The sequence below is a fragment of the Hyperoodon ampullatus genome, assembly GCF_949752795.1.
Source record: "Hyperoodon ampullatus genome assembly, chromosome: 14".
Taxonomy (NCBI): Eukaryota; Metazoa; Chordata; class Mammalia; order Artiodactyla; family Ziphiidae; genus Hyperoodon; species Hyperoodon ampullatus.
Window position 1 is genome coordinate 66,384,997 of NC_136927.1, and position 14,710 is coordinate 66,399,706.

At 40.9% G+C, this 14,710-nt stretch overlaps 1 protein-coding gene and 1 pseudogene across 3 annotated transcripts in view; both read right to left on the reverse strand.

Annotated features, from left to right (window-relative positions):
- Positions 1-3,831: 3,831 nt before the first annotated feature.
- Positions 3,832-5,008, reverse strand: LOC307063855 (glucosamine-6-phosphate deaminase 1-like; annotated as a pseudogene). The gene is made up of 2 exons: positions 4,493-5,008; positions 3,832-4,117 (listed from the first exon to the last, which is right to left on the reverse strand). The product of its transcript is annotated as a glucosamine-6-phosphate deaminase 1-like (transcript).
- A 7,499-nt stretch (positions 5,009-12,507) lies between these two features.
- The window catches only part of RBL1 (RB transcriptional corepressor like 1), a gene marked incomplete at both ends in the record, with an annotated part of 75,143 nt that continues 72,940 nt past the window's right edge, over positions 12,508-14,710 (reverse strand). For both annotated transcript variants that reach the window (XM_079718576.1, XM_079718575.1), the window contains 2 exons: positions 12,508-12,678; positions 14,163-14,327. In XM_079718576.1, coding sequence (XP_079574702.1) covers positions 12,508-12,678; positions 14,163-14,327 — 336 coding nt within the window. The remainder of the gene's footprint in view (positions 12,679-14,162; positions 14,328-14,710) is intronic.

The window sequence follows — 14,710 nt, forward strand, 5'->3', positions numbered from 1 at the left end:
AAGTCCCCTGATCTTTTAAAAAATATTCTTTCCTCACAGTTAAATATCTTGTTACATAATAATCCTTCTCATCTAAAAATGTGACCCTTATCTCAAGGAGAAGGTCTGAAGGCATTCTAGTGTTTGGGACTTGTTAATCACTGTGATTAACAAGGAAAATAGTTTCAGAATTTTTATAAAGGTGGGGTTTAAAGCCAGTAACCTGGGTAGGACTGGAGGGTTGTCTTTGGAGTTGCATTTGCATAACAAATATATTGTATTTCCCTATATTGTGAGTTAGAGTACAGCAATACACATAGTAGTATTTAAGATGTTCTTATTTACATTGTTTATAAGACTGAGAAAACCTCAGTTATCCCTACTAATGAGAAGCATAATTTACATGTGAGGTGGCTTCAAGGGAATTGAACTTTCCCCTGTCTACTGTGCTCTGAGTATCTGGGAATAAGCTGGCAGTAGATTCTGAGAAGGAGAGCAGTGTTCCTTGGAGAAAAAGACCCTTTTCAGTGCCACCTTGACTCAATCTTCAGGACATTGGTGAAAGCTGGTGCTAAGGCTTCTAAGGTGGAAAGTTTAGGGCTCCCAGGAGGCAACTGGGAGAGAGGGTTTGGAAGACAAGGATTGAGTGAAGGGAGAAGATTGTCATTGGACCACATTAATAACCCCTCCCCCCCCAATATTTGTTGTAAGCAACTTTTTGAAAGGAAATCTTTCAACAAGCTGAGTTTTCTCTGTGTGTGATGCAGGTGAGAAGATCTGCTCCAAAACACAAACAAGAAATGAGAATGTTTCACATGGCAAAGGAAGAGAGAAGCTTAAGGAAGACAGCCCAGGACTTCCCAGAATACGGAGGATATAAATCTGTCACCTCAAGATTAATATCAAAAGACACAGTACAGCTTACAGATTAAAATTGAGCTGTAGTCCATCCAAGGGTGAATGGATAAACAAAATGTGGTCTATACACACAATAGAATATTACTCATCCTTAAAAAGAAGGAAATTCTGACACATGCTACAACATGCATGAACCTTGAGGATATTATGCTAAGTGAAATAAGCCAGGCACAAAAGCAAAACTACTGTATGATTTCACTTAGATGAAGTATCTAAAGTAGTCAAAATAATAGAAACAGAACGTAGAATGGTGGTTGCCAGGGGCAGGGAGGGAGGGGAAAAAGGGAGTTGTTGTTTAATGGGTATAGAATTTTAGCTTTGCAAGATTTTTGAAAACGTTCTGGAGATTGGTTGCACAACAATGTGAATGTTAATGCCACTAAACTGTATACTTAAAATGATTAAATGGTAAGTTTTATGTTATACATATTTTACCACACAAAAACCCCCTAATTTCATTGAATTAAAAAAATATTGGGGAACCAGAGTGCTTGGGTTTGACTCTTCAGACCTTGGGCAAGTTACTTAAAATCTATGAACTCTAATTTCCTCCTCTGTAAAGTTTTGTTACAGGGCTTTATGAGAATTGAGTCTGGCACATAGAAAATGCTTAATACATGTGAGATATAATTATTATAAAAAGCAACCCTGGGGACTTCCCTGGTGGCGCAGTGGTTGAGAATCCGCCTGCCGATACAGGGGGACACGGGTTCGTGCCCCGGTCTGGGAAGATCCCACATGCCGTGGAGCGGCTGGGCCCGTGGGCCATGGCCACTGAGCCTGCGCGTCCGGAGCCTGTGCTCCGCAACGGGAGAGGCCACAACAGTGAGAGGCCCACGTACCGCAAAAAATAAATAAATAAATAAAAAGCAACCCTGGGACATCCCTGGTGGTCCAGTGGTTAGGACTCTGTGCTTCCACTGCAGGGGACGCGGGTTTGACCCTTGGTCGGGGAATTAAGATCCCGCATGCCGTGCAGTGCGGCAAAAAAACCCCAAAACCAAGACAAACCACCCCCCAAAATAAAAACAAAAAGTGTCCCTGCGTTTCTTCAATTCACGAATTTGACAAATGTCAAGCCCATACTTCCTTCAATGCATCATTCTGCACTCTGGGAAAACTACAGAAAAAATGTTCCACCTACATGGAGCTTAATTACTAGTGGTGGATTCAGATAATACATGAGTAGATTATAAATTCTGGGAAGAAAAATAAAACATGTTAAGAGTATAGGAAAGGCTGGGAAGTGCCGTGACCTGACACTTGAGCAGAACCCAAATGAAGTAAGGAGCCTGTGGGGTACTCCACTGTGTAATGAATATCTAGTATTTTAACAACCTTGTATCATAATGTTATAGATTAAATAATGCCTAATTCTTAACTTTGCGAACATTAGACTCACTAAACAAAATTTATTCCAAATGCCAGTATCTGAAACAAATTCAGCAAAGAAATAAAAAAAATTCCAAAACTTTTTAATCTTTCCTGTATTTTTTTTCTTGAAAATACTAGATTTAAAAGAACATGTCACATTGTAAACAAGTCCAGTGATCCATTAGCTTAAAACAGAATGACAGCACAATCACATTATAAAACCTAAAAATGAAACACTGGTACCAAACACAGCAGTTAAAGAGAGGCCTGAGCCAGGCGCTGAAAGATCTTTCCCAGAAATAGAGGCAGCAGCAGCTTCAAAGAGGCACAAAAATTGGAAGAAGGAGGAGGCAGCATTCAAACCATCAAGGCATAAGAGTACAAAAAAAAAAACAGCAATAGACTCATCTTGTGAACAAGGGGTGAAGGATAAAAGGGCAAAAGTGTACTTCCTGATGTTCTGGGAACATCAGACCACGCTACATGAACCCAGGTGGGTTAGAAGGGCAGTTTTTTAAGTGGAGAAAGGATATTAGTCAACTTTAGAAGCACTTAGGTCTGTTTCTTGGCACTCAACTCTCAGGGACACAGGAAACACGTCACTCTAGTGTTGTTTCTAAATTCATAATTGAGCTGCTTGCCCTGACCCCATCACCTTGGCTGAACATACATTGAATCTTGGCCGTGTCTGTTGCTCCCGTGGATGTCCTACTTATGAATGAGTATGTATAAGAGAGGCGCCAGAGTGAGACCTTGGAACAAAACACAGGGCTCTTTTGGGAAAAGGGTTTCTGCCTTCCTCCCGGTGCTGGAGGGTCCCTGAGGGATAGGAGTTTGATGTGGCTGGGCCCCTTGAGGCTCCGAGTTCATCAGCAAAACTTTCTCTTTAGCCCCATCCACCCAAATCCTTCCCCAAGGAGGCCTCTGAGTTCATGGAAAGGCCAACTGAGAGAGCAGAAAAAAACAGCTGGGGAAAGAAAGTAAGGGATAGTTTTCTTCCTGTGGCACTTGTTACTGACCAGAGTGACTACTTCCTTATAGTGACTTTAGACATTGAGAGTTCCTTAATCTGGAACACTGATTCTCAAATAAGGGGCAGGCCTTCCCAAGAGGGGCTCTTAAGACTCTCCGAAGAGGTTTTGTCCAATATACATAAGCCCCAAACTCCCTCTCAACTGAGATCAGTGTATGTAATGACAGAAATTCCTGACTGGAGTGTATTGTACATCTGAACAGTGTTAGAGGCACAACAAAAAGCTAAAAACCCCTAATCTGTGGGGCAGACGTCAAAATTATATAGTGATTTTTTTCTCATTAAGTTACAAATAAGTAGCTAAATTCCATGATTAGACTCCACACTGAACAGCCAAGAATGACAAGTTCATCCATTCAACTAGTAACCACACTAGATTAAAGCAATACAATTCTGTCCTCCTAAAGACAATTTCCAGAAAGACCCGCCTGTCCCAGTGAGGTAGTTGACACTAGGATTAGCACAGGCTAATCACTGTACGGTTTCTTAGAAGACTGGCTTTTCTCTGTTTCTTTCTCTTTCATAGTTCACAAGGGGTCCACCAACTTGTTATGAACAAGCACTAAACCTCTGAAATACTTGACAGTCTTCACTTTCAACTCTAGGGTGGCATCCTCGTCGCACATAAACACCGTGTGGGGATGCTACTGGAAGGCAGACGTATGGTTCACTCCCTCTTCCATGGCCTTATACAGAGCAAACGCCTTGTGAGCACCTGAGATGAAGATTATCATCTCTCTAGTACCCATCACAGTGCCCACGCCCACCATCAGGGCCATGGTGGGCACCTTGGTGAGATTTCCATCAAAGAACCTAGCATAGGGCTTCCTTGGTGGCTCAGTGGTTAAGAGTCCCCCGGCCAATGCAGGGGACACGGGTTCGAGCCCTGGTCCGGGAAGATCCCACATGCCGCAGAGCAACTAAGCCTGTGTGCCACAACTACTGAGTCTGTGCTGTACAGCCCACAAGCCACAGCTACTGAGCCCACGTCACAACTACTGAAGCCCGTGTGCCTAGAGCCCGTGCTCTGCAACAGAAGAAGCCACTGCAATGAGAAGCCTGTGCACCGCCATGAAGAGTAGCCCCTGCTCGCTGCAACTGGAGAAGGCCCATGCACAGCAACAAAGACCCAACGCAGCCAAAAATAAACAAATAAATTTATTAAAAAATATATATATATAAAAGAACCTAGCATTGGCCAGGATGGTGTCCATGGTCAGTGTCTTCACACAGGTCCTAGACAATAGACTGGAGCCCGACTTGTAAAAGGCAATGTGTCCACCAAGGCCGATGCCTCCCAACAAACAGCTCAATCTCTCCCGCAGCCTTGATCTTCTCTTCAAAGGCATCACACTCAGCCTGTAGGCCAGCTGCATTCCCACCCAGAATGTGGGTGTTTTCTGGGTGGATGTCAATGTGTTTGAAGAATTTGTTCCACATGAAGGCATGGTAGCTCTCTGGGTGGTCTCAAAGAAGGCCCACATACTCATCCATGTTGAAAGTCTTCACATATTTGAAGGACAGGTCTCCATTCTTATAGTACTCAATCAGCTTCTTGTAGCAGACAAGTGGGGTGCTCCCAGTGGGGAGCCCCAGGGTGAAGTACTTGTCTGGCCCTTGGCTAAACTGGATGATGCAGTTCCTGATGTGTTTGGCCACCCACTCATTGGCCTGAGAAGACTGGTCCAGGATGGTGAGCTTCATCTTGTTGAGGACACCTCCTATGGTGGCTGTAGAGACTGCGCTAATCTTTCCTTGTTTAATGATAACATAAATAATTTATTGGAACATAAGCATTAAAATTGTCAGAAAGGTAACATTTAGACATTGCAAAGATGATATATTAAGTGACATATATGATCCATTTTTACCTTAAAAATACAATGATTTTTTCAATATGCACTGAAAAAAGTCTAGGAAGATTCACATCAAGAGGTGGCCACAGTGCAGCCATTATGGAAACCAGTATGGAGGTTCCTTAAAAAACTAAAAATAGAGTTACCATATGATCCAGCAATCCCACTCCTGGGCATATATCCAGAAAAGATGAAAACTCTAATTCGAAAAGATACATGCACCCCAATGTTCATAGCAGCACTATTTACAATAGCCAAGACATGGAAGCAACCTAAGTGTCCATCAACAGATGAATGGATGAAGAAGATGTGGTATATATATATACAATGAAATATTCCTCAGCCACAAAAAAGAATGAAATATTGCCTTTTGCAGCAACATGGATGGACCTAGAGATTACCATACTAAATGAAGTAAGTCAGACAGAGAAAGACAAATACCATATCATTGATATGTGGGATCTAAAATAATGGTACAAATGAACGTATTTACAAAACAGGAACAGGGTCACAGATGTAGAAAACAAACTTATTGTTACCAAAGGGAAAAAGGGTGGGGCAGAGGGATAAATTGGGAGATTGGGATTGACATATACACACCACTATATATAAAATAAACAACAAGGATTTACTGTACAGCACAGGGAACTCTATTCAATATCTTTTAATAAACTATAATTGATAAGAATCTGAAAAAAATATATGACCAAATTACTTTACTGTACACCTGGAACTAACACAGTATTCTAAGTTAACTATACTTTAATTTAAAAAAAAAGGGGGGGGGCTGTAATGTGGAGCAAATGGACCTCTTACACCTGCTGGTGGGAATGCAAAATGATCCACTTTGAAAAAAGATGTGGATATCTTACGAAGTTAAACACGTACTTACCATTTGGCCCAGCAGTGCAACTCATAAAGGAATAAAAGAGAAATAAGATTATATGTTCAAAGACTTGCATACATATGTTCATAATTATTAATAGCCTCAAACTGCAAACAACCTAAATGTCCATCAACTGGTAATGAGATAAAACAAATTGAGTATAACCAAGGTATGGAAAATTGCTCAGCAATAAAAAGAAATATTTATACATACCACATGAATGAATTTCGGAAACATTATACTAAGTGACAGAACTCAAATACAAAAGATTACATGCTGTGCATACATATATTTATATGAAATTCTAGAAAAGGCAAACCTATGGTGGCAAAAAGCAGACCAACAATTGCCTGGGTAAGTGGTGGGGAGGATATGGGGAGGGCGGGGAATATTAGAGGGAAAAAGAAAACTTTTTAAAGTGATGGTAATGTTCTATATACGCATACCTCAGAGATATTGCAGGTTCAGTTGTAGACCACTGTAATAAAGCAAATATTGCAAAAAAGTGAGCCACACAAATTTTTTTGGCTTCCCAGTACATACAAAATCAGTTGTTTTTACACTATGCAGTAGTCTATTAAGTGTGCAATAGCATTGTCTAAAACAACAGTGTACATACTTTAATTAAAAAATACTTTATTGCCAAAATATGCTAGCCATCATCTAAGCCTTCAGCGAGTTGTAATCTTTTGCTGGTGGAGGGTCCTGCCTCGATGTTCATGGCTGTGGACTGAGCAGGGTGGTGGTTGCTGAAGGTTGAGGTGGCTGTGGCAAAGTCTTTAAGACAACAATAAAGTTTCCCACATCGATTGACTCCTCCTTTCACTTGAACACTTAGAGGCCATTTAGACTTATTACTTGGCCTATTTCAATATTGTTGTGTCTCAGGGAATAGGGAGGACTAACGAGAGGGAGAGAGACTGCGGAACGGCAGGTCAGTGGAGCAGTGAGAACACACACAACGTTGCCATCTTACATGGGTGTGGTTCATGGCACCCCAAAACAATGATAATACCATACGTCAAAGATCACTGATCACAGATTACCATAAATATAATAATAATGAAAAATTTGCAATATTGTGAGAATTACCAAAATGTGACAGAGACATGAAGTGAGCAAATACTGTTGGAAAAATGGCGCCAATAGACTTGCTTGATGCAGAGTTGCCACAAACCTTCAATTTTGGTAAAAAAAAACGCAGTATCTGTGAATCACAATAAGGCAAAGCACAATAAAACGATAGTTTTGTAGTGGTAGTTATACAATCATATATAATTATGATTATACAAACTATACACTTAGAGTGGGTACATTTTATTCTATGTAAATTATACCTTAGTGAAGCTGGAAAAAATTCATCATAATATAAAACTTAAGATTTACACAATTTTCTTCATGTGAAAAAATAATAAAAAATTTTAAAAAATTTGAACAGGTGACCTCTGGTTGGTGGGAATATAGTTTTTATTTTTTGCTTACATATACTGAATGTTATACAATGAATGTTATTTTCCATAATTAATCAATTATTTCTTGAAGTGATGATGACCTACCTGAAGTAAGTAAATATGCCCAACTTGGTTTGGTGAGACAGCGTCAGGGTGGATGTTTGAACCTGGATCTCTATACTCTTGGCCATTATACAGGTACATTGCAAGCTTCCTGGATAAGAATAATAGCCTGGGATGCTTAACAAAACTGTTTGTATGCTACACTTTTAAATCTGCATAGTTAATAAGCCCTCAAAGGTGATTCTTACCACGGGGAAACTTGATGGAACCATTGCCTACATGCAGAATCTGAAACCTCAGGAACATTTTCTTTTATATTAAGGGTCTGTCATTGATGCCATATAATCCCACATGTGTATTAGTTACCCCACCTGGAATCTATTACCATTAATCTTTCCTAGAAAGTCATCTTCCTTATGAAGCTATCCCTAACTGGGACCCCATACCTGCCCAGAGTTGGGTGACCCTTGGTGGTTCCTTTTCTATCCCCATTATCAGTACAGTAAAGCATATAGCTCTTCTTGTCCAAGTGTTTACTTAATTGGCACGACTGACACGGGGGCTGGATAAATTCTTTGCTGTGGGGGCTGTCCAGTGCACTGTAGGATGTTTAGCAGCATCTCTGGCTTCTACCCTTAGATACCAGTAGCACCAACCTCCCATGCCCAGTTGTGACAACCAAAAATGCAAAAATGTCTCCATTGTCAAATGTCCCTGAAGGTGGCAAAATTAACCAAGTTAAGAACCATTATCTTGACTCCCGTGTCAGTCTAAATAAACATCTTCTAATCAATCCTCTGCATAGATTCCAGATTTCTAAAACTTGCAGTTCAAAGCATAGTCCTCAGCCCAGCAGCACTGGTGTTGGGTATAAGAGCTTGTTAGAAAAGCAACATCTCAGGCCCAACCCCAGGCTCTGCATTTTTAACAAGATTAACAATCCCTGGTGATTGCTATGCTCTTAAAGTTTGAGAACTGCCAGAAAGTCTCTAACTTGCCTGACGGTTAATATCACTTGGAACAGAGGTTAACAAAATTCCTAAGTCCTTCTCCTGGAGATTTCATTCCATTGGTCAAGGGTGGAGCCTGCATCGTTAATATGTGTCTCAGGTAATCCTTATCTTTGGGCAAGTTAAGGAACTGCCAAAATAAACATTAGGGAATTCCCCAGAGGTCCAGTGGTTAGGACTTGGCACTTTCTCTGCCGGGCCTGGGTTCAATCCCTGGTTGGGGAACTAAGATTCCGCACGCCTTGCAGCTTGGCCACAAAAAAAAAAAAAAAAAAAAAAAAAAATTCAGGTTTTGTCATTATCCACATAAAATTAAAACCTCTGGGCTTCCCTGGTGGCGCAGTGGTTGGGAGTCCGCCTGCTGATGCAGGGGACACAGGTTCGTGCCCTGGTGCGGGAGGATCCCACATGCTGCGGAGCGGCTGGGCCCGTGAGCCACGGCCGCTGGGCCCGCGCGTCCGGAGCCTGTGCTCCGCAGCGGGAGAAGTCGCGGCGGTGAGAGGCCCACGTACTGCAAAAAAAAAAACCCCAAACCCCCACAAAACCTCTTTTGTGGCTCCCCATGACCTGGAGCAGTGGTTCTCAACTTTAGGTACTCACTTAGGGAGTACTTAAAAATCCTAATACTAGGTTGTTCCTCAAACCAGTTAAATCAGAAATCTCTGGGGGAGAAACCCATTCACTGATGTGTGTTTTAAAACTCCCCAGCTGCAGCCAATGTTGAGAACCACTGGAAATGACCAAGCCTGAGCTCCTTAGCCTGGCGTAAAGCCCAACTAGAAAGGTCCCTTTCTAGCTCCGCTTTGCACTGCACTTTTATATATGTACACTTTACTCCTGCCTCACTAAACTATCTGAAATTCTTACACCTATAGTACTTTCAAGTCTCTGGGCCTTTCTACTGGTTATGCTGTCTTCTACTGCCCTGGCAAACAGTTATTCACCCCTAACGACTAAATTACCACTTAGCCCCCACTTTAGAGTTAATTAATTAATTAATTGATTGATTAATTAAGGGTGTGCCACGCAGCACATGGGATCTTAGTTCCCTGACCAGGGATGGAACCGGTGCCCTCTGCGGTGGAAGTGTGGAGTCCGAACCACTGGACCGCCAGGGAATTCCCTAGAGTGATTTTCGATTTCCCTGACAAACTCGTTCAGGCAGAGTGAATCATTCATTCCCTTCTCTGTGCTAACACCATCCGTCTTTGTGTAGACTTGTATTACTATATTTATCCCAGTATATTAATAGGCTACAAATATTATATATTGAGGACAGGAACTATGCTTGGTTCACCCTTATATCCCTAGCACCTAGCAAAGGGCCAGGCATACAGTAAACAGCCAATAATGTCTGTTGACTTAGTGAAAGTACTGTAAGGAACAAAATAAAAACAAGCGGGAATACTACCTTCTTTAAAAAAAATTTTTTTTGATTTAACATAATCTAACCACATAAAAATCTTAATTAGAAAAGAACTTTTGTTGAGAGGGAGACGCAAGAGGGAGGAGATATGGGGATATATGTATACGTATAGCTGATTCACTTTGTTATACAGCAGAAACTAACACACCCTTGTAAAGCAATTATACTCCAATAAAGATGTTAAAAAAAAAAAACACTTTTAAGCTGTGATCCTCAAATGAAGAAATACACCTGAAAGCACTCCTAAGAGAGAAGCCTTTTCCTTGATTCAGCATCATAATTTGGTCCATTCCAAGGCTTTGAAGTAATTATGTTTTTTTATATGTGTCTAAGGCATTTTTTTCAATTAAGGTGAAATTCACCTAACATAAAATTAACTATTTTAAAGTGTAAAATTTAGTGTCAGTTAATAAATTTACAATGTTATGCAATCACTACCTATATCAAGTTCCAAAATTATTTTCATCACCTCAAAAGAAAACCCTATACTCATCAAGCAGTCACTCACTCCCCATTCTCTTCCTAGCTCCTAGAAAGCATCAGGAACATTAACTTTTAAGTTACACTAAGATATTTAAAAGATATAAAGCAGATAGTTAAAGAGATACAGATTCTATATGGATGCACAATTGCATCTAGTCACACAGAAGAGCTCAAGTGTAGTTTTTTCAATAATCTCAAAAAACTCCATTATTTTATTAACCATTTTATGTACATTGATATTCAGTCTTGAAAACTGATAAAAACACGTCCAGAGTTTCTTATAAAGACAACGTACAAATGCTCATTTACATTCTGCACATTAATAACGATGATAAAAATGACACAATAGTTATAGCTACATAAAAATATATACAAGGATTCAAACAGACGATGGTATTTGGCTTATAACATGTGTAGATACTACACAAAAAAATGAGGATGTAATTTTCAGAAAAGTAAAATGTGACCAAAATCACTTTTCATCTTAAAATTTAAAAATAAAATTCCTAACAATCGTAATTACTAGTTCATACTCAAATCTCAGACTAATTCAAATTAGCTACGGTTAGACATAGGTTAAGTTAAATTTTTTTTTTTTTTTTTTTTTTGCGGTACACGGGCCTCTCACTGTTGTGGCCTCTCCCGTTGCGGAGCACAGGCTCCAGACGTGCAGGCTCAGTGGCCATGGCTCACAGGCCCAGCCGCTCCGTGGCATGTGGGATCTTCCTGGACCGGGGCACAAACCTGTGTCCCCTGCATCGGCAGGCGGACTCTCAACCACTGCGCCACCAGGGAAGCCCCGGTTAAGTTAAATATTTGTTAAATATTTTGCATTTAAAAAAATAAGGTCTGTGGTTTAAAAAACATACATTTGATAACATTTTCTCAAAATTAATTAAGAATGGCTTATCCATGTCCTTCCAGATTCTGGAAACATACTAGAAAAAGTGAATACCGAACAGCTGACTCTTTGGAAAGTTGCACCCCAAGCCCCGGAAAACACCCTTAAGGGGCCCAGTGATCAAACCCTAATGGGAAACTCATAATGCACCGATGATACTGAGAACGAAGAGGGGGAAGTAATATGGCATGAGGTGACATTAACGTGGTTTTGAAAAAGGTTTCAACTATTCTTAGTGAATCAATTAGACACTGAGGATGACCAATCTCATGATAACCTCAAAAACAGTATCTCACATATTATCATGGTGCTACCTCACTAGTAGGAATATGGTTTCTAACAACTCTTTTCTGTATTTTACTCTACTGGCTTGAGAAGCAGCTTCCTATTTTGAGAATTATATGACATAATATAATCATACATAACTAAGTTAATGGTTTGGAAAACAAAATGATAGTAGTTTTAAAAAGAAGCAAGTATCTCTTTTATCAGGTTGTGACACCAGGCTAAGAGGGCTTAGGGCTGGAAAGCAAGGAGTGGGGGTAGTGCAGGGGTTCAGGTACAAATCTGCTTCTGCTCAAGGAAAGGAAGGGCACAAGAAGTGTCTGGACAACCCAGAATGGTCTTGGCACCTGGATGTGGAGCTACCACACTGGGTCAGAGACAGGCTAGGCATCATCCTCTGGCCCAGATGCCATGGAACCCAACCCCTACTCAATACTAAATTAGGAACACAAACCTCTCAAACGACACTTACCAAAAACAGATTACTCACCCTCACATTACAAAGCTCAGAAGAAGAAGACATTTAATTATTTAAAAAAGTGAGCCAAAAAATTATGAGGTTTCTCCTTACTTCACCTGAAAAACCCAGGGAACAAATATTTTAACAATTCTATGACTATTAATATGTTTAAAAGGCACTTAAAACATTCCTTTACAATCCAACTCAAAATACATCTGTCAACTACATTTTGGATAAATGTAAAAAAAATCCAACTTTGGTGTAACTTTTCTTGTAACTCAGTGATATTTACTACCTACAGGGCTGAATGTTTTGAAAGATAGAGCCCTAACTTTCTGCAAAACAACCTGAAAGTGCTTTTATCATAGAAATGGGAAGGGCACTAATGATTTGCTCTTTCACTGACAACATCCTGTAGTCGTTTAAGTAAAACATCATCATTTTCTTGACAGAGGCGTTTGGCAGGTGATTCTGCATCACCATCCATGGCTATTGCTCGCTTCTTGGTTCTCTGCTCACCTTGCCTTATCATGTTGTTGATATCTTTCAAACTCTGTGCAAAAATAGAGGACATGTGTGAGTAAAATGGGAAAAAGGGAGAAACAGCAGCCAAGAACTAAGCTAACTGCTTTTTTCTGCCCTTTATCCTCTATCCAAAGCTAAACACTGGGGTAGAGATTATTTTTTGAATCTAGGCCAACCTAATAAGGGTGATTAGAACTAATCTTTTCAGGTGATTTTAAAAATTGGATTTACCTTATAGCAGTAGTTTTTAAAATGTGGACATAAGACCAGAAGCATTTGGAAACTTATCAGGAATGCAAATTCTTAAGCCTCGCCCTACACCTACTGAATTAGACATTCTGGGGGTTGGGCCCAGCAATCTATAGTTTATCAAGCCTACCAGGTGATTCTGATACTCCCTAAAGTTTGAGATCCTCCTCCTGAAGCAATGCTTTTCAAACTTTAATGTGCTTACTAATTATCTGGGGAATCTTGTTACTATGCAGATTCAAATTCCATTGGGCTGGTGAGAGGCCTGAGAGTCTGCATTTCTAACAGGCTCCCGGGTGAAGCTGATGTTGCTGGTCTGTAAGGCAGCCTTAGAGAAGTTGCTCCTGAAAGCTGTGCATCACAACAGTCTAGGGGACCTGCCTGCCAGAGCTCTGTGATACAGGAAGTCTATGGGACAGGTATCTGTGTTCAACAAGCTCCCCAGATTCTGACCTATGACTGTGAAATCACTGCCTCACAATTCAATTGGTCCCATTTCTGATTTTATGCAATAATTTCTTCTAAAAGTCCTCATATGAAATCAACTTCTATAAAGAAGAAATGCAAGCCTGTGCAGTATATCTCAGTCAACTTTGTTTGCTAAGCATAGCAGGAACTTAATAGATGTCTGTGGAACTAAATGAGAAACTAATGAGTTAAGGAGCTGCCATGTATTTGGACTGAGTTACAATCTGTCCCACTACAGTTTCTTCCAGTTAGTAGTGATTCTGGCTTCTGGAGACATACTGAGTGTATCTACTTGATAGCCCTTGAATTATCTGAAAACAGCAATCATGTCCCTATCACATCTTCATCATTGTATGGGAATAAAGATGGGGATAACCATAGAGCTGTCTGTGTAAGTAAGAAGAGGCCTCTGTTTTCAGACCTTTCACTATCCTGGTTGCCATCCACCAAATGCACTTTCACTTCCAAGGCCTTCCTTTACACATAGTGTTCCCCATGTCTGACCACTTGCAGGTGTTGCCTTACTGGTCCTTCTCAAGATCGTGCTTGAGCAGGGACACACTGGGCTCTTGGAGTGAACTCCCCCGATACCACGTCAATCGTAAAGGATTAAACTACCTCAACTGAATACACTGCTCTTGATCACAGGAAACTTGCCATAGTAATGGTTCATATTTATTAGCAGTAACTTTGCAAAAAAAGGGGTAAGATTAAAGATTACTAATTGGAAATCTGAAATCCAGTATTTAACACATGTACATCACTGTTTTGGAGTAAAGTTTGTGTGCAACTTACCTTGGAAGGGCTGCCGTTGAACTTATAGAGCAGAGCGCTCCTTGGTGGAAGGCCTGCCCCGTTCTTGTGTGGGGACACATAAATGGAATGCTGCTGGGAAACGCGGCGCGGGGAGCCTGGCTGTTGCTTAATATGCGGAAAAGGAGAGAGTGGTGGAGCTTCCATCTGAAATAATACAAAAGTAAAGTTTTTTTTTGTTTGTTTGTTTTTTTTTTTGTGGTACGCGGGCCTCTCACTGTTGTGGCCTCTCCCGTTGCGGAGCACAGGCTCCGGATGCGCAGGCTCAGCAGCCATGGCTCACGGGCCCAGCCGCTCCGCGGCATATGGGATCCTCCCAGACCGGGGCACGAACCCGTATCCCCTGCATCGGCAGGCGGACTCTCAACCACTGCGCCACCAGGGAGGCCCCAAAAGTAAAGTTTTTATAAGATAAAAGGTTTTCTTTCTTTTTTTGAATCCCACCATTTTTATTTTGCACTATCCACCCTGTCCCACCCCAGCCCCAAGCCAGGTGAAGGGTCAACATGGAACATTTTTTTCTTTGCCAT